This window comes from Corvus kubaryi, unplaced genomic scaffold (genome assembly GCF_017639235.1).
Source record: "Corvus kubaryi isolate FWS band 111438036 unplaced genomic scaffold, C.kubaryi_AGA036_p1.0 137, whole genome shotgun sequence".
Classification (NCBI taxonomy): domain Eukaryota; kingdom Metazoa; phylum Chordata; class Aves; order Passeriformes; family Corvidae; genus Corvus; species Corvus kubaryi.
The window spans coordinates 23,482,478-23,502,516 of record NW_024580671.1 but is presented as its reverse complement, the minus strand read 5'-3'; the positions used below and the strand labels follow the sequence as shown (position 1 = coordinate 23,502,516).

The following is a 20,039-nucleotide window of genomic DNA, read 5'->3' as shown; positions in this document are numbered from 1 at the left end:
ATAACATGAATCAGGGTCATGTTTGTCCCTGTATTTGTCACAGAATGACTTTCAAAACCCAAGGTATGCTACAAGGGCTTTTATACAATGATTTGCCATATTGCTACAAATATAAGAGTGACATAAATTTATTTGATTTCCCAATTATTACTAGGTGAGCTTTTTCCCAGAAGGAACACCTACCAGATGGGGTGTTAGTGAATACCACCATAGAACAGAGCACACCTTTTAAAAGCATTATTGAACATGGGTCTAGATTTCCTAAAAAGGTACACTTTTTCCTCATGAGACAAAGAAAGAGATGACAAGCCATAATTTTTCCTCTATTTCCAGCATAATTATTAAAAGCTGAATAGAAAAACTGTTAGAAAGGTCTCCATTAGAAACTTTTAATATTGGTTACCCTAGTAGCATAAAGATTTGTAAGTAATGCAAAGATCATGTTGTCTTACATCATGCTAAAATGCTTCAAATCTCTTTCTTTGACACAACTCCATTTAAAAGATGCCTTTTCTGCTTTCAGGACTGACCTTTGAAATGGGATGACAATTTGGAAGTAAACAGAATACTTTCAAACGTCAATTGCAGTTAAGACCACAAACCCTACGTACCTAAATGTCTGCATTGATAGAGTACAGGACTTTATTCCAAACCATTCTATATTTAATAATTTTATTACATATTACACATATTTTAAGCTAGTTGTAAAAAAAGTTATGACAAACATTTCATTACCTGCTGAAGCTATTTATCGGCAGGAATTTGGTGACAGTAGGATTCTCACTGTATGTAAATAGCTGTGGTACAGGAATTGTCGTGCCCCCATAGTTCATTGTGACTGTAACAGGTTCAACCTTGTTATTACGTCCTGTAATGCAAACGATCTCGTCTCCAAATTCAGTCCTAGATTGGAGAAGAAAAAGGAGAGGAAACATCTTCTGTTACTAACATTATGGAGTTTTTCATTCTTCTACTGTAAACTCCAGAACAACAAAACTGGGGCTCTATTTTTGCTGGGTACCAAGGAGTTATGAGAGGAGAAAACACTTCCTTCAGATCACTTACGCTTTTTAAAAAAAGAGATATAGGATATAACAATAAACAGTGTGCAAACACAGGAACAATGAAATGTTAGCACACTTAGTGTCCTTCCTTTTTTTTGAGAAAAGAGAAGGGCAGCAACTAATAAAAGGAAAAAGAAGGGAGAAGAACAAGCCATGGGAGACTAGAAGACTAATATTTTATACAGAACCACTGAAGAGATGCTGAGTGAAAGCATGGGTGGGTTTGAAGCAGCCAGTATAGCAGAGAAAGCCAAAAGTGGATAAATTTTTGGACATCTAAATTCTCCCACTTAAGGTGTTTTTACTGCTGTTCTTCCGCTGAAGCCTCTGAGTGAGTTTGTCTGAATGTTACACGCAGAACTCCATTGCATGGGAGGAGTCACAAAGAGATAGACAATGGATTCGTTTCATTTATAAAGGGCAGAAAAGGTTGGTGCTTTTTTAGAACACAGCTCTGTATTGTTAGTTACTCAGACTACGTACACATTGCAAGGCTGGCTACCAACTGAAACTTGAACATCCTTCTTGGAACCAGTGGCCAGATTTACGCCAGAGATGGTAAGTTTGGTTCCACCCGCTTGTGGACCACTTTCGGGTCTTATTTGAGAAGGATGAGGTTCCTGAAAAGAGAAGATGGTCAAACTAAGTGAGAAAATTAAAATAAAATTTATACCAGTATTATTTGGTTTAATAGGTAATTGAAGTTTAATATTAGTACCTGAAAAAGAATAAAATTAAAGCAATGACAGACAAATCTTCCAAAATAAAAGAAAATCTTTTACTATTCATGCTGAAAGAAGTAACAGATAATGTGAACGCACTTTTCTTTACTGTATTTTATGAGGCTTTATACAAGTTTCAATTCCTTATCATGAAATGTAGTTAGCTGCCATTTAGTTTGTGAGAGCTTCCTGTTGGATTTCCTTGTTTCATACTTATTTTAAGATTTCTCTCTTCTTTATGCCTCAGTCTACCTTCATCTTTCCTTACCCTTTCCTACATTCTGTGTCAGCTACAGGAGACAAAGAACAAGGTTTTCAAAACTTGCACTAAACAGAAAGACTATAAAGATTCCCTTTATCTCATAAGGCTCCCAGTAACTGTGGTAAAACTCTCATCTAATATTTGAGCAATAAGCTTGCAAAGAAAGAAAATCTGAAAATGCTCAAATTGTCTTAATGTACCTAGAACCTTGGAGTGGGTTCCTTAAAACCAATTAAATCAAGCAGACATGGTTCAGATTGTTATAAAATTTGTTTGATATTTAAATGTCTCAAGAAGTTCCCTCCTTTTGTTCTCAATTCAGTCTTTGTTTCAATGATTGTATTCTGGGAGCTCCAACAAATACTGTAAATTAACAGTGAGGGCTTTTCATGAACAGCATGATTTAATTACTTCGTCGCTAAGTAGTTTCTGCTTCCAGTTGAGAAAAGCATCCTTATTCAGGACCACACTGAAGCTGCTGAATCACGAGCACGGCTGAAGCCAAGCAAGCCGCGTGGCATGGGCTGCCAGCCGGCTCCGAGTGACACTGCCCACTGACCCTGCTCCTCACCACGCCTGCAGACGTGCCACAGCCCTTGCACCCACAGGGCCACAGCTGCTGTGCCTGCAGGCAGCACTGTGTCCTGGGCAGGCAGCACTGTGTCCTGGGCAGGCAGCACTGTGGTCCCTGGGCAGGCAGCACTGTGGTCCCTGGGCAGGCAGCTGGCTTGGGCACTGCACACACAGACAGGATGCCAGGTCTAAGTGCGTGGCTGGTGCATTAGGCTGGGGCATTGCTACGAGGGATCCTGATCCTGCATTTACTGAAGCATACTAGATCAAGACCTTAAGGGAGGCTGTGACTAGGTGATGCCTTTTCTGATGTACAACTGTGCTGCTTCACCATATTAAAACACAGGTTTTTCTTAAATGAGTTGTAAAAAGTAATAAGCTTATTTCTCAGACTCATGTATATTTGTAAATGACAGCTGTTCTCCTCCTCTTGCATAATCTTGCTAAAATGGTTGATAATAAAGTCCAGGCTTGGGACTTCATTCCATATGAAGCACATGCGAATAAAGAAAGAGTAAAGAAGTTTGAAAACTTCCCTTGCTGATAAGGGTTTCCTTGATCACTATCACACAGAACTGATCTTCCACTTGAAGGAGGAAAAGCCCTTCCACAGACAGAGAGCAACGTGCCCACCTCTTCCTAGTCATGCAGCAAATCTCTTTCTCTCACATAGCTTGGCTCAGGCACAGCCCATCTCTGTGACAGCTTACAGCTACAAAACCAAGGGCCTACCAATGGCAGGGAGGAAGGGACTGATATATTGCATTTTGGTTCAAAGCTTGGTGCGTCATCGACAGGTTTTTAACAAGCAGCAGGAATCCATAAAAATGCATCCAGTTGACTTCATGGTTACTTTACAAATTTGTTTTATTGCAGCTCAGATACAGAAGCATGGAGAACTCTTATGTGCTCTGCTTGTTTTATACTTTCATGTCTAAGCAACTTCCCTCTGAAGGAATGCATCATGGTTCAGCACACTTCACAAATCCACAATGACAACTGTAATTTGCTCTCGAGCCATTGAGCTTTAGGAATATGCTTTAACTAATTGGGTGTCAATTGCTTTTTTTCCCTGAGAGAAATCTGTTTGTAAACCCTTCAATCCTCAAGAGTGAGCACATGACTGCTCTCATGCAAGTAACCTTTGATTTAGCTTTAATTTAATACATCACTCAGGTTACAAGATTTTATATAGGGAAGTCACTCAAAGTCATTTTAAAGCATTTTAAAAGCTCATTTAGGTCTATATAACCCTGTCTATGCATCCTCATATTTGGATTTAATTGCTTGCTGATTTAAGCTAAATTGAGACAAGTTTAACCAGGGTAAATAAAAAGTTTTAGGGGGTCAGTTTTAAAAATCATATTTGAAATTTAAGTTAGAATAAGTCTAGATATGCACTTCATAGGAAAACTCATTTGTGCTTTTTTGCAACTGAATTTAGTTGCTAAAAATATTAAAATCAAGACTGTATATGAAATACACAGTCAATAAATAGTTTATAAAAATGGGTCAAATACTTTAAGTGTAACCCTACCACATGGACAGAAAACCATACCTTTTATTAAGTTCAAAATAAATCTTAATTGCTATAAATTGTTAACCATGCTGGACTTCTGTATTATCCACAGTAACGCTTAGCTGCATAGTATGCTTAGGACAACTTTCAGATTAAAGTATTCCTCAAGAACCACTAAAGAATCAGTATCGACAAATTCTTTCTCTCTGAAGCTCTGAAGAAATCTATTTAAAATTTGTAGCTTTTCCCTAAATACTACCTCCATTGGAAGGCTAGGCTCCAAGGACAGGCTTAGGAAGGAAATTAATAAGAAACCACTTAAAGCAAGCCTTTAAACATAGACTTAGGAAACGAAGAAAGAAAAAAAATTTCTGAAGCATCACACAAACTATTGTCTGTAACCTCAGCTTAACGAATGAAAGGAAGCTTGCTAAGAATTTCAGCTGGACAACCATATTCCTTTCTCTTAGCAAAAAAGTGAAATAATTTCCCTGTTACAGCTCTGTTGGCTTATCTGATGAGTCCCTTTGGCAGGGCTCAGCTGTCTCTGTAGCCAACAATCAGTAAATACGGAGTGAGCCACAAACTTGAAGTCTAATCACTCAGCATCATTGTCTTTGGGGGACCTGTTAGTGGTGGCCTACATTTGTCTCCCTAGGAATAGGGATATAGGGGTAACAGCAAAGCTGTCTCTGAAAAACACAGTTGTAAGGGGGAAGTGAAACAAGCCTCTGTTCTGTTTTCCACAGAAACTGTTTTTTTCTTCTTTTTCTTAGAAAGACTCCACCTCTTCGAATTTAAAGCCCAGCTACAGCAGACAGGAGAACTCATCACCCACCCCTCATGCATCCGTTGTGCAGACACATCTCAGTTGCACTTCAGGCTGAATGGAAAACTGGGGCCAAGAACCGCTCTGGAAACAGGGAGTGGCCAAAGAGGAGGTGGAATGGTTATGGTTAACTGTTATTTTGTCTTTAATTGCTGATCTTGCAGCTGTCCCTCAAAGGACTATTTTAAAAGCACTTAATTCAAAATACTCATATTTAACGCATTTTAAGTAATTCTGCAAATACCAGGAGCTTTCCAGGGAACAAATAATGTGGACGCCTCATATAAATGATCTAATAAGGAGAAGCTGAACAATGCTTTGTGTGCAGAGGAATTCTTCAGCATGACTGCTAACACTTTGTTACCGTAAACTTGGCAGGAATATTACTTGATTAATTTTAACTTGCTATTTTCTGTTTCATATTTTCCCTCTTTCCCTTCCTCTTAAGGACCTGCCAGAAAAAATAAGCAGCTAAAATAAATTATCAAGAATTTTAACAATTTATATAATTATTTTTTATTGCAAAACCAATGTGCTATGAATAAGTTTTATTGCTCCTCTAAAATATTCGTGGATGGCTCAAAGAACAAAGCTCCATCGGCCCACCTGGCGGTCTTCTTAAGAGTACCAATAAAGAAAAAAAAGTTGGGTCATACAAATACTCAACCAGAAAGCATTTTACAAAAATGCAATTAGATAGATAGGATCAGGAGGAGAATGATATTTCACTCAATGCCAAGTTAATTTGAAGAAGTGCCATCAGTGGTGACACAAGACTTCAACAAGAACTGTGTTTCCTAAGCAGAAGGTAGCCCCTTCCCATGGTACTCACCAGTCAGACAGACACATACAGACCCTTGGAAGGTGCCAGCTCTAGTCTCATCTTATCTTATGCAGTCTGGCAAAGCTGCACCTGACCCACAGGTCTACGTTGTTTACCAAAGTCCTACATGAGATTCCTTCTCCTTGCAGAGGAAAACGAGGGGCAGACAGTAAATCTGTCAGTGTAAACCTTGTTTGAGGGATAATAAAAATGCTGCTTTTACCAAGATGGAAGGCCCTTTAATTTGAACTTGACCCTGAGCAATACCGAATGTTCAACTGTTACAAATGGGACTGATAAGCCTCCAACCTCAAGTGCTGCGGTATCAGTGATGCTATTTTTTTCCAAATCCCCTCAAGGATTTCTTCTCTCCTTCTTTCTGCCCTGTTGTCATTTCAGTCTCTGAATCAGAAGTACACCTGCTGTCATGATAAATAACCTGCTTTCTTCTTCAGCCCTCTACACCTTGAGATCTTTGTTGGCTCCATCAGAAGACACCGGGGGGAACTCACACTTTCTATAACATCACTGTAACATCACACTGCAGTGTTCAGTGCAATTATGATGTTAAACAGAACATTTGATAATGTATCTTGTATGGAATTTGTAGCAGTCCTGTAATAATTCTTCTGGAAAACATCAGCCCTTGTGAGGACTTGGCAATACTTCATTTCTCATGGACACAGTAAAATTTAAACAACCCTGCAAATGCTGATTTAACCCTTGTTTTATAATTCCTTAAAGTGTAGAAAATCATTCAAACATATTTCAGTTTTTTTCTTATTTTACTTGAAATGAAGGAGTGTTTTTTTCAGGCCTATACTTCTTTTTTCACCAGGAAAATATTGTTCATGTCTTCCAGGTGGTTTAATGTTTGAGCATAAATATTTTCTGCAATAGCAGGCTACCTCATTATGTGGGCTTTTTGATAGTCTAGTTTGAAAAGCCTGTTCCGATGTCTGTCAGCTGTTCAGTGGCCTGGTTTTTGCAGAGTCTAGTAAGCCGTCTCCCAGCAGAGGGACTTTGTGCCACCAGGACTCCCCACTGCCTTTTGTTCTCACGATCATGCCCTGTGTTTGTAGAAAGTGGATTTGCATAAAACCTATGCAAATCCACAGCTATGCTATTCAGAATGAAATTCAATACAATGGTTCAGTTGGGAGTGATCTTCAATCATCATTTAGTCCAACTTGTTACCAGGTGTAACTTGCTCCCTGCTGCATGATTTATCCTGAAAAAATTATTTGATCTAAACAAGATTTCTTGCTTGTAGGTCTGAGCAGATTTTAATCTGTTTGTCATGGGAAATTTGAGCACTTTACAGTTAAACCTTCCTTAAATCCTACCTAGATGTTGAGTTAAAGATCTCAAAGTCTACCTGCAACCCAACTTTTCCATGTTGTACCAGACTGCTGGGTAAGTATTCCTGAACTGATAAGCAGTTTTCCCAGTTCTTTGATATCCACAAGGCTATTATCCTTGTTGGAAGGATACCAATAGGTTACCTCTTGTGCTTTTACACCTGTGGTTAGCACCCATCCTGTTGCTATGGTTTAGCTGGAAGCAGCGGTTTTCTGCTCCAAGCAGTGAGACAACGCCACTTGTACATTGCTTTTGGTACCTAACATTCAAATAATGCTAGTATGTGTAGTAGCAAATTTTTTTCTTCTCTTTGTAATACCAATGTAATACCTTATGTGGCATTTCCATTCCTGTGTGCCACTGTCTTATCCTTACTTCATCAGCACAGCAGTACTGGAAAAAACCCAGTGAAAAATATTGACAAAAAAGCTCCAACTGGCCCAAGTATGTATATGACTTCACATTCAGGCCATGTTCCAGTGTCCTGTTTTCTTCATCACAGCCAGAAGTCTCTTCTTTGCTTGCTTTGTTTGTATCTTTTGCCCCCTACTTAAAAATCTGTTCACAGAAATGTGGATATATTTTTCATTGTAGTTTCATGCTTTCTGTGTGCTAGAGGGTAAATTATCTCCATGTCTGTTCCACTTATAATCACATTTAGACATGAACTTGCTTATTAGCAGTGTACATGACTGCTGCTCTTACACAGCTACTGTAGGTGCTCTGAGCATTCGCATTTAGCTCTTACATTTTTCATCCTGTTTATTAATCTAGAATGAACTTTTAAATCTTTAATATTTTATGAGTAGCAATTAGTCTTTTTGCAGAGTTAGGAAGGTGATATCTTATTTCTTCAGATTTTTAAACTTCTATTTTAATAAAAAAATACCTTTTGTAGTCTGAAAATTCTTTCAGAGTGCTCCGAGCATTTTAAATCTCTATGGTCTGCTGGTGTCAAATCAAAGCCCATCTTTTACTGGGCTAGCAGTGGGGTTATTCCTATGCTTCTTTTAATTTTTTTTCCCTGGTTCTTCACAATTTTCTTTGCAATTAAAGACATGGAGGTTTAAAAGAGAACCATTCCCCCAGCCTCTTTTTTGCTCACCCATCTTACATCTGGGATTGGATTTTCCAGAGAGATTCATGTTCTTGTTCACTCATTCTGTTTGCGCTGCAGCTGTCCTGGTTTGCACTGTCCATGTCCAGCCAAATCACTTCTGGTCCCTTGCGCAGTATCCAAGAACAAGAGGAGTGCACACCCATGGAGCATCACCAAAGTTCTGCATGTCTTCTTTTTCCATTTCTCTGCTTTTCCATTTGTCTGTCATCAAGCACAACCTCATCTATACAAAGTTTCCTTTTCCCAGGAGAATTCCTGAACATGACTCTGTAAATAAGGATACTGGCTACTATAGTACCCATCTGTGGTAAGCAGTTTCTAGACCATGAACTAGATCACTGACATAAAATTGGTTGCCCTTTATCCTTCACTGACGCAGAAAATCAAAGAGAGAAACAGCAAACCTCCAAGAAGGCTACTGGTGGATCACAAGAAGGGCCAGGAACTGAAGAACAGTTGGACAGCAACAGAGAAGGGGAGCCGAACAGAGATGCATGGAAACCTTGGCACGAAGTCTATGCTTCAGAGGGGGATGTTGGAAAAAACACAACTGTGCCAGATCACAAGCAGAGAGACAACTGGGAAGGGGAAAGATGATGGTGTCAGAGTATGTCCCCATGATGCTGTGAGAGATGCCAGCTGCAGCACAAGGGGAAACCAGCAGCAGATGGAGGTGTTCAAACGGACATGATGGGCAGCAAATGGCAAAGCCACCTAAGCTCCCTTCTCTTGGCTCCTGTAGACACTGACCTCCAGTTGGGGGTTTGCCTTTGATGCAAGTGCATTTCTTCACAAGTAGGAATGGGCTCTTGTGGTTCCACACAAGCAGAAAACAGGGATGCTGTTTCCAAGGCCTGATGACAGCACACACAGACGTGGATAAGATTTTCACAAATGTACAGGCCATGTTGTTGTTCTGCATCTATCACATCCATCTTTCCTTCACAAGTAACTCTTCCCTCTCCTCATCCTGGTTCCAGCTGCAGTAAGTTCTGGCTCTTGAAGAAGAAGCAATTTTTTACCAAAATTATCTGCCTCACACTGAAAGCCAAATTATTCTGTGAACTCTTGCATATTATGCACACAAGAATAAAAGGCATAGCCCACGAAGTGCTGTAGACACTCACCAGCTTCTTGGAGGTCAAAATGTCATTTAATGGACCATAAAGGTAACCACAGGAGCTAAATTAAACCTCTGAATGGGAAACTCAAGCCATTAGGAACTTCTTTCCCCCTCCACTTCCCTCCTCTCTCAGACTCAAGGGAGCCTGTTTCTTGTTTCTTCAGACAAGCCACCCACTCACAGGATATTCAACCAGAGAATTTCCACTGCGCATTCTTGGCAGCCTGGTGTTCACCACAGTGGCTGACCTGACCTGCTGGCTCGCCTCATCACAGTATCCATAACACAAGTCAGTTCCTGGGTTATTTCTGCAACAGCAGAGAGATGAGCTGAGTCCTGCCTTTCTGGGGGCTGCTTTGTCCAAACCTTACATCCTGTAAGCTGAACAAATGCTTCCAGGCACTCCAGGTGCCCGGGCAGAGCATTTGCCTGGCAATGCACATTGTGTGTTGCCTGCTGTGGATGGGACTCTTATGCAAAGGGCTGGTATGTTAAACAGCTTATTCTTTGGCCTGAAAGCAGCATCTTTTTATCATGAGGCAGATACCACATGATTTTCTGAAAAGACTACAGAGCTTTGCTGACGGGTTTGGTGGAGAAATGGAAGCATGCGTGACTGGAAAGTCTGCACTATCATACAGCCAGTGTTTACTGGCAGCTCTCAAGCAGAATCATGAGCACTGGATGGTGGGACATGTATTTAAATGCATGGCTCAGATGATACAGAGTAAAGACTAACAATATCCGCATGAAAAAGGGGCAACTTCACTAAAACTCTCAGCTATCCAAGAGTTCTCCTGTCCCCCATGCAGACTGACACACAAACAATATGTACTGCAGGACTTAAGAATAAAATAAGATCCTCTGGAAGCAATTCCAGACTTCTGCGGATGTGTGGTTTATCAGCATCAATCATAATGGCAACAAGCATGTAATTTTCCCCACAAAAAACCCCACCCAAAGCCCCCAGGTACAGTGTAAATTGAATGTATTGAGGCAAAGACTCAGGGAGAAAAATCAAGGAGTGAGCTGAAACCCTCTGTGAAAGCCTTGAGGCACTTTCCTGGTGAGGGCTTCCAGTGCAATTGCTTCAAACATAAAGAAGCAAAGCAGAGGATGGATGCAGGTAAGAGGAAACTGCCAAGTAGAGTAGATTAAGGTGGAAGAGTGCACCTTGTTAAATGTAACTGTGCTGTTCATTTCACATTCAAACTTCCAGTATGGTGAATAGTGATGTTGATGTTTGTTTCCAGGTCAAACTCCAGTTTATCCTCCCTTCTTCCTCCTTTTGGTTATTCATCTCATCTTGTTTAGGTAAACAGACTTCCTGGTTTACAAGAAGTCATTTTTTCCAAGCCAGTTCAGGAATGTATTAGACTTTTGCAAAGTTCTACCTCTAAATTCACCATCTTAGATCTATTTGAGCTTTCTGAAACCCTATAGTCTCTTTAACCTGCACAGCCTAAACCTCACAAAGTTGTTCAGACAAACAGATGCTGGAGATGCCAGAACCAGCTGCAAGCTCTTGTCCTGGTGGTTTGAGTCTAAAGAAGAGGTGTTCTGAGAAAAGAATCAGCACTTGTGTGGGACCAGCAAATCTGGGCCATATCCCTTGGAAAAGCTTAACTCCTTCTTTTGAGACTGCTTCTCACTGCCATAGTAACAAGCAAATCAGATAAAGTTAACAACAAATGAAAAAGCAGGACTGGCCTTTAGCCATGTTACTGCTCCACCTGCTCAGAGACCAGCCAAGCTGTCAGTGCTCCAGATGTACCGCATAGCTGGATATTAAAATTTATTATAAGTTCATTTCTATTTCACTAAACAGGAGAATGGTTATTGCCTGATCCTTCTTATAGTGAAACAATAGAAATGTCAGCAGAGGATGACTGGGTTATCAGAATTTAATTTTACTGGGACTGTACTTGAACTGCACTCAGGTTGGATAGAGAAATTGTGATGGGTAGGGAGACATAAAGCTTTCTCCTCCTGTTATGCAACAAATATAGATATTTACTGTATAGCACAGACACTTGTGGACCAGGGCATTTTTGTTCAGAAATAATTTTAAATTGAAACCATGACTTCCCTCTGAACTGGATTTTTGACCCATTTCATGAAAGTTTTGCACATTTGTCACTTCTGAAACGTTCTGTGCTGGCAGACAGGGGAAAAAGCATGAGTCTGAGCCCCATATTGTTCTGACTACTGATTCTCATCAATCCACCTTTAAAAATAAATCACACCATTCAGACTGGGTATCAACAAGTGCCAAATATAGTACTACTTATAGAATCACTGAATGGTTTGGGATGGAAGGGACCTGGTCCAACCCCCCCACCATGGGCAGGGACACTGTTCCCTAGATCAGGTTGCTCAAAGCCCCATACAACCTGGCCTTGAACAATTCCAATCATGGGGCAGATACAGCTTTTCTGGGCAACTTCTTTTAGTGATTCACCACTCTTGTCATATAAAAAATTCTTCCTTATACCCAATCTACTTGATAAGTGCTTTTGGTGGTAGATACTAATCACATGTACAAGGCTGAGACAGTGGGGCATATGTGATACCTCTGGTGTACACAGACACACCAGATGAGCATCTCCAGTGTCTCCTTGTGCACTTCTGCCCCGTGATGCCACACACTGCATTTAGAATAGTCACTGTTAAAGATGAAGCTATTCTGCTTCAAGTGTCCAGAGCTCACAGTAAAAACAGTGGTAGTTACCAGCAGAAGGGTAGCCATCCAATGTGTCAAAGAAACAGGGAAATACATAAGAGAAAATTTGTTTTAGGAGGGCTCTTGGAAAGAAGATTATTTTCTTTCCTTTGTATATACTGAGTAGAAGAGGTTTTACACAAAGCACAGATTTTGCATGTCTGCTGAGAGAAGTCACCAAAGAACTGTCTGACAAAAGCACTGAAACAAGATTGAAGCTTTTAAGCCAACATTAGCTGATGCAACTGTCTGCTCTGATCTGCTCTGATTGTCTGTTCTAACGCCAAAGCATTGGTGTCACACTTGTAGAGGTGCACATCAATGTGACGCTCCTGTACTGACTCCAATCCTACTGCAGTCCAAAGTTGGCTTCATTTTCTGGTGGAATCAAGAGAAATGAAACTAGAAACCAGTATCACCATTTTAAAGTTTGAATTGTATTACTTGTCATTGCTTCACATACTGTAAATAGGGTCCACATGGAAAGATTTTGCAGTAAATAAAAGTGCTCTTTATCAGCAGTTGGCTTAGGCATCTGATTTTTCAGTAACCTCAATGCAGGCAGAGACTGACACACAGGGACTCTTGTACTTACAGGGGAACATCCACCTAGTTGATTCTGGTGCACAGCTACGTTTCCTAGCACCTCCCTGATAGGCAATTAAGAATCTTTCCCTGAAGTGGCCAAAAGCAGTGGCTCCTTACGTCCCTCTCAGATGGGCTGAGCAGGGAATCACACCAAAACAAGTCCAAAGACAGGCTTTGAATCCTGCCTGGTTCAGCTTACATTTCAACCCACTCTATAATAACTTTATGTCCTTTCCACGAAAATAATGAGAAAATCTTTATACACAGAAGGATGGGAGAACTGGTGCAAAACATACCCAACAGATTCATGTCAAAATCTCACTTAGGGCTTACTGTCATAGTCTATGTCCTAGAGACCACAAACATACACATGGCAGATTATATTGTTGCTCTCTGGTTAGGATCATAACCTGTATTTCCGCAAGGAACAGATGACGTATTCAAGCAGAAAGAGTAGGGTTTTTTTGCAGCTGTATCACCAGAGAGAGGAGGTATTTGCTTGGAAATTATAGAAAACCCACTTCTAGCCCATTTTGTGAAAACAAGAATATCCTCTTCTCAGTAAAATGTCATTCTTGACTTATTCCACTGTTTAATGCTGACTCCTTTCCTTTACTTCTCATCAAGAATTAATGAGACAGAAGTTTAAATAAGGGAGAAGATAAAAGCCTAACACACAAGTTATGTTTTATAGTTTTATAGCTTATAAGTGTAATTTTAAGTATCAGTATGGGGACTGATATTATTTAAACCTCTCAACTATCACATGATCTTATAAAATTTGAAGACCTCATAGATACAGATAAAACTGCTTGCTGCTAAAACCACAGGCCAGACGAGCTATAAGCTAGGGCCACATTTAGAGCAAAGAAATTAACATGGAAATGAAATTCTCTTTCATAGTCACACTGGAAACAAAGCATATAAGTAATATGAACACATATCATGCTGTCTGTGGCTCTGCATGCCATACTTTTGAATGAAATAAATTATTAAAGAAATTAATGAACCTTCATTACTTATTCTTCAGCTGCTCTGCATCCATTCTTCTAATTAAGAACATTGCCTAGACTAAATATTGTGATTAATATAGTGCACCATGTGTCTGAAGAATACCTAATTTTTCACAATGCTGACTTCTTTTTTATTTAATAGTGATACTGAAGAAATATTACATCACTAATGAGTAGGTTTATTCCAGTTGCTTTTCTACCACATCTTTGTTTTGAATGGCAAACATCATCATCCTATTTTGAGACTATGGATCTATTTATGAGAATTGATTTTTGGTACACCTTTTGTATATATATATTATGGAATTAAGTGTTTTCTAATATTCTTGAATGACTGCTATTGATGAAAGACTAAGACAAACACAACCGATTCTGTGCTTAACTTTAACTTAAGTCATGCACAAAGTATAAAACAGGTCTCTAAAAAATTGCACTTACCTGGTATGTAAACAAAACTTCACTTGGTGATTTACCTAATTTTCCATTGATGTTAACTTCAATTTGACCTTGTTGTGGTTCATTCATTGGTCCAACTTGACACACAATCCTAAAAAGAAAGAATGTAAGCTTATCTGTTAGAAGTAACAGCTGCAATACCAATGCAATATATGTGACCTACCACACACACTGCCAGCAAAAGCGCCAACTTTGCTTTATCCTATACAATGTAATCCAGTGCTGCCTCAGATTTCCAGCAAAACCACCCAAGAATAGTTTGCTCGTCTATCTAAAGGCTGGTAAAACCGAAACCTGAGCACTGTACGCAGCAACTTCAGCAGTCCATTAGCAGAAGTGCCTTCTGCAGAAGACTCAAATTCAGCCCATAAGTCAGTTGAACTTCTGCAACCTGACACAAGATTTACAGTGGACTTTGTGATGTTAAAAAAAACCAAACCCACAAAGGAGCCCCCACCTCCTTGAGGCAAACATCAGATCACCAGCTGTCTTATAATTTTGTGTGTTTTAACTGCTGATAATTTTGCTGTGCATCTTGCTACCTTTCAGCTTCAAACTACTGCCTTTTCACACCTATGATCAAAATCCCTTCAGAATTACTGTTCTCTGAAAATAAATTCACAGATAAAACATGCAAAATCAGAGGTCAAGGAACACTGGCCAAGAAAACACTGCCTTAAAACTAACACTGCTGCTGAGTGGTAGCTAGGATGTTTAAACTTTTATTTCAAACAGGTAAACCACAGAATGAAAGCATGAAAAGGCAATAAGGATTTGACACACTTGAAAACTGGGACGAATGCTTAATGGAGAGCTGATAATACAGTTAGATAAGGAGTGTATAATGCTTGCAGCCTGCTCAGTCAGACGGTTTCATATAGGACACGCCCTGAGGATCACTGCTCATTTCTGTCGCTCTTTCACTCCAGGATTATTGCTATTCTTCCTTAAGCAGTGCATGACTGCTTAAAAAATCCCAAAGTAGCAAAAAACCCTCAACGACTCCAAATTACTGGGTATAATGTACTTAAATTGAGACCTATAATAAAAGGATTTTCAAGTCCCTCTGCAGATCACTCCAGACTTTTTTCCTGGGTACTGGCAAATGGACAAAATTCTCTGAATTCTTGCATGCCCTGGCATGTGTATGGCTGCCTGAGCCTGTTCCTCATCATCTCTCTACTGTATTCTTGGAAGTTGTATCTTCATGTCAGGCAGAAACAGGAAACGGTGCCTTTGGAGGAATTTTTACCATATGTCAAGCTAGGGAAAGCAGTCGGGGGCCGGGGCTGGGGGATGTGGGGGAAACACCGTAGCAGGGATTTTAATTGGAAAAGTTCCCTCCCCTCCCCAGTGCTGGCATTACCTCCCTTCCCCCACATTACTAATGGAAAACTACAAAGAATGAGAACAGACTTCTCGAAGGCCAACAATTAAATCACTGCAGAGCCAGAAAGCACCCTTAACTGTCTTAAATCTTGCTGTGCATGGGAGCAACTGTCTCCTAAAAAGACTAGCATTTTACTGCAGAAGGATAGGGGAGCCAGACAAGGCACTTTTTATTATTTTCTAATTTAATTTTATAAAAAAAGTTAATAATAAAACAAAAGAACAGAGGAAGACAAAGACAGAAAATTATAGATATCTGTTTGAAGATTTTGATAACTTTTTAAAGGCTTCCCTAGTCGAGAACATCCTTCAAAATCCACTAATTTGTTGATAAATGACATGATGCAAGTTGCATTTGTTCTCACCCATTACTACACTGCCAGAACTTAGGAAACCAGTAATGTTGCTATGATACCAGGAACCAGTCATCTCAGTTCTGGCTCCTTTCCATGTATTTAAAAATATCAAAAAGCTTTAGAAAAAGCCAAGAGGATGGGGAAATTCTTGTAAGACTATGTTGCAATTCAGTGCAGCTTTTGCAAACACTGAAAACAGGGAATGGAGAAAGATGACCGTAAAAAAGTTTGTAATTCTTTGGATTGGAAGTACATGTAAATCCAGGAGAGATGGCAATAAAATTGGGAAGCAGTAAGAAATAAACAGCTATTCTTTAGCTTCTTCAGTCCTAGAGGCCTGGGAAGCTTCTAAATGCCTGGTCCACACATTGACTAAAGTTAAATATTTTTCAAAAGAAAAAAAAAATCACTTAGGCATTTTCAAAGTCCCTTTCAAAACATGCCACAGGAATAGCAAAAAGTTACTGTGTTACACGTTAATTTATAAGAAGGGAAAGAAAGCCAAGGTTTCAATTGCAGCCTTCAAAATTGAATGAAAGAAAAATCACGCCACCTAAAATATGTCATTACTCTTAACATTACTACTGAACCTTCCTGCTATGCTTTTCATCAGCTAATATCAAAAGGGTATTTCCCTCTTGAAATTAGAAGCTTGATATAATCTGTAGTAAACACCTAGATACCTACCAAGAAGAATTTAGGCATTCTGTTTTAATTTTTGGCACCGCTTAAGAGTGTGACAAGTAATCCACAAAACATCTACCAACCTGCTTAGGCACTTCAACACCCATGGACTTTTTGGCTTTGAGATGAAACTTAGTCATCTACAGCTAAACCTGAACTCTGGGCTCCCTCCCTGCCCCCAGGAAAGAAACTCTATGGCTGGAGTAAACAGATTTAAGCTTCCTCTTTCTTTGCCTGCTTTCCCATAAATCTTGTATGCTTGGCTTCATTGTGGTTCAGATTTAGCAAAGTCATAATGACTAGATTGTACATGTAGAATGCCTTTAATTTAAAAACAAATAGTTTTGATATATGTACAGTAATAGTTTATGAAAGCTTTTCAATCAAGTAAGGAAAAAACTTCAATCAGAAGCAGGATGGTAGTACACAATTGTAAATTTGTTGCTGTTACAATCTATAAAAATTTTAAGTAAAGAGTCAGACATGTTACTATGAAATATTGCAGGTATATCACACTAGTTCTTTTTGAAATGGTAACATTTGTAACCACAAGAAGATCATCTTTTCTTGAAAATGCACAGAAGTTCATTTTTTCTTCTAAAATCTTATGAAAAACATCCATCAATTACCTTGTGGAAACAGAGTAGAACTCCTCTTTAAAAAGACATTCCTTGTCTGCCACTGTTATATTTTTTACATCTTCTGCTTTTATTCCCAAATTAGATCCCATTATGGTCAAAAGAACTCCACCACTTAGTGGTCCAGTTTTTGGCTCAATCTGTGTTTGCACGAGGGAGAGAGGGGAAAAAAAAAGCAAAATTAAATACTGCAGTGACTATGTTGATCTTCTATATTATTTAAAGCTACTTTGACTTAGCAACATTTGAAATGCAGATGTTTCTTGTAGGACATACAAAAAAACATGCTATGCAACTTTTTAATGTTAATCAATCATCTGTTAGCTCAGAACTAGTATTCAACAGTTGCAGATTTTATGTCTCCTGTGGCAGACTGTTACGTACAAAACTCTTGCCTGGTGTTTATTCTGTTTTAAGTTTGCTTCCTCCACTAAAGTACTGTGATTTTGAAAAGCAAATGGATTGCACTCTTCTCACAGTCCTTCCACAGAGCTTTTCCAGAATTTTGTTTTCATGATTTTATCCCTTTAGGTTCACAGCAGAGCAGTGCACCTTCCTAACACACAGTGCCCCATGTAGTGCCTTCAAAAGTTCCTCCATTCCCTTGATTTTCCTTACTGCATCTCATGGTAGGGTGCTGCAGCATGGGCTGATGCTTACTGAGTAATTTGCAAATAAAATGAGGACAGAGAAGATCCTGCCATTGCAGTGGACTCCTCAGACTGAAATATGGCCCTGACAGGCACTTAAATTCAGAATATTTGTTGAAAGGCTAACCTGCTTTCCTACATAATGCTGGGAGCACCTCCAGCAGGACCTTTTCAGATCTTCAGCTTTGGAGGGCCACAAGTTCGCCATCAAGACAAGGGAGGTTGCACTTCACTGTCTGCTCCATCAAAATCAGTCTCTTAGGTCTAAGCAAGTCTGAGCACAGAGACATGGCTGCCTCTGCTGGCTGCCTAGCCCAGCTCCAGAATCACTTGCTCTATTTTCCCACTGCTTCAACTTCCTAAACTTCTGCCCACTGGATGTCCATTTGCACTCAACCCATAAACAAACTAGCTGAAAAATTATTCAACTGTTTGTCTAGCTGTTTCCAAATGTTATGTTCATATCTAAAGCTAATGTGAGCTCTGAAAAATCTAATATATTTTAGTATGTTTTTTAATGCAAAAGAATGTAGAAACAGTATCCCAGGTGAAAACCCTTTTTTCTTAATTTTCCTTTTCCTTTCTTCTCAAATTGTGTTTACCTGGGCATAGGTATTACACAAGTATTCTTCTCCACACTTTCTGTTGAGATTCCAGGGTATTTACCTTGCTTGGCAGTCTTCAACTGCTTAACAGCCATTTCATCTTAGCTTTGCCCTCACGGCCAACCTTCCCCCATGTACTGCAGGTCTGCCAGTAGGCACAGCCTCCAGGGTTGCAGTGTCTTTACCAGTTTGAGCAACAGGTTTCACACACAGTTCCTACTGAGTGAAACATCCCTGTTCCAACTCTCAACCTCTGTCATACAGTTACCACATTTTGTAATGGCTTGGGATATGTTCTCATCAAACAATGTGTCTGAGTTTTGAAGTACTGATACCACCACTGCAGCAATTTAGATTTGCCCAGCGGAAGCATGTATCACTCTTTTCTCAACAATTATGCCCATAAAAGCAGCATTTGGCTTGTTTCTGAAAAGGACATGGATTTATGACTTTCTTTGCCTGCTGATCCATGAAGGTGGAAAAAATCTTCCCTGACCCTGTGTGAAGGCTCCAACTACAGAGTAAGTCAGGGGTGCACATATGGCCTCTCCGATTTCTTACATTCAATTTCTACAGCTTTGGGTTTGATGCTGGTGTAGACTGAACAATATCACTGACACCTGGAAGACATTTTGTGACGCAGAAACAATCTGCTCCCTTAATAAATACTATTTAAAACTCTAGCTTGAAGCCTGTAAATGAGCCTGTTATATACTTGTAGTTCCAGGAGCAGTGAACCTCTCTTACAGACTCATTTCAGGTAGAAAGGACTTTATGAGAGAAAAAATCCGTGCTATTCTAATCATTCTTATGCAAGAATCAAGTGCCACATTTTAAGCATGCACTGCTAGCCTGGCTTCTGACACAGCAAGGACAAGGCTTGAAAAACAAGGAGGCTCAAAGACTCCATTCAGTCTCTTATTTTGAGTCTTTACAAATCTCTCACACACATCACTACTGACATTATTTCCTTTCAGCTCTTTCAGAGGCTTACTTAACACCCTAGGAAAAAACCTGCCTTTCAGTATGAGCTTGCTTGGCTCCTTTCTCCTGAAAAATATTACACTGGTGGGGAGAGAAAAAAAAGCAATCTTACACGAGTGATCTCTGGAGGAGGACACGTGTTGGTGGGGGGAGCGTGACAGAGTTTTTCATACACGCACTTGCTGGGCTTGCCATCTTCTTCACACCAGACACACTTATAGTTGGGATCGGCAGCAAGGCATAAGCTGCAGTCGCTTCGTCCGTAGGAGCAGTTGTACAGAGTCACTGAAAGATGAACAACAAACACACTTAGACATTTATCTCTGTTTCAAGGGTATTCAGTGTCCTTTAGGAGGGAAAACTAACCCTGTGTATAAAGTTCAGTGGAGTCGCGTGAGTAATATGTACAGTCTGTACTTAAACCCTGAATGATGCTGAGAGAAAATTGTATTTTTCCTCTATGGAAAAACCTGACATTTATCCATCTGTAGAGTATGACTACTATCAAGTAAACCCCAAATATATTTTTGTCACTCAGCAGTGATATGGGATACACA

General features: G+C 39.7%; 1 protein-coding gene across 4 annotated transcripts in view; it reads right to left on the bottom strand.

Annotated features, from left to right (window-relative positions):
• Window positions 1-20,039, bottom strand: part of PLXNB2 (plexin B2) — a 256,319-nt gene that overhangs the window by 32,497 nt on the left and 203,783 nt on the right. For all 4 annotated transcript variants that reach the window (XM_042018200.1, XM_042018203.1, XM_042018202.1 and 1 more), the window contains 5 exons: window positions 19,595-19,767; window positions 17,235-17,383; window positions 14,159-14,267; window positions 1,548-1,684; window positions 736-903 (listed from right to left, as the gene is read on the bottom strand). In XM_042018200.1, the coding sequence (XP_041874134.1) occupies window positions 736-903; window positions 1,548-1,684; window positions 14,159-14,267; window positions 17,235-17,383; window positions 19,595-19,767 (736 nt within the window). The remainder of the gene's footprint in view (window positions 1-735; window positions 904-1,547; window positions 1,685-14,158; window positions 14,268-17,234; window positions 17,384-19,594; window positions 19,768-20,039) is intronic.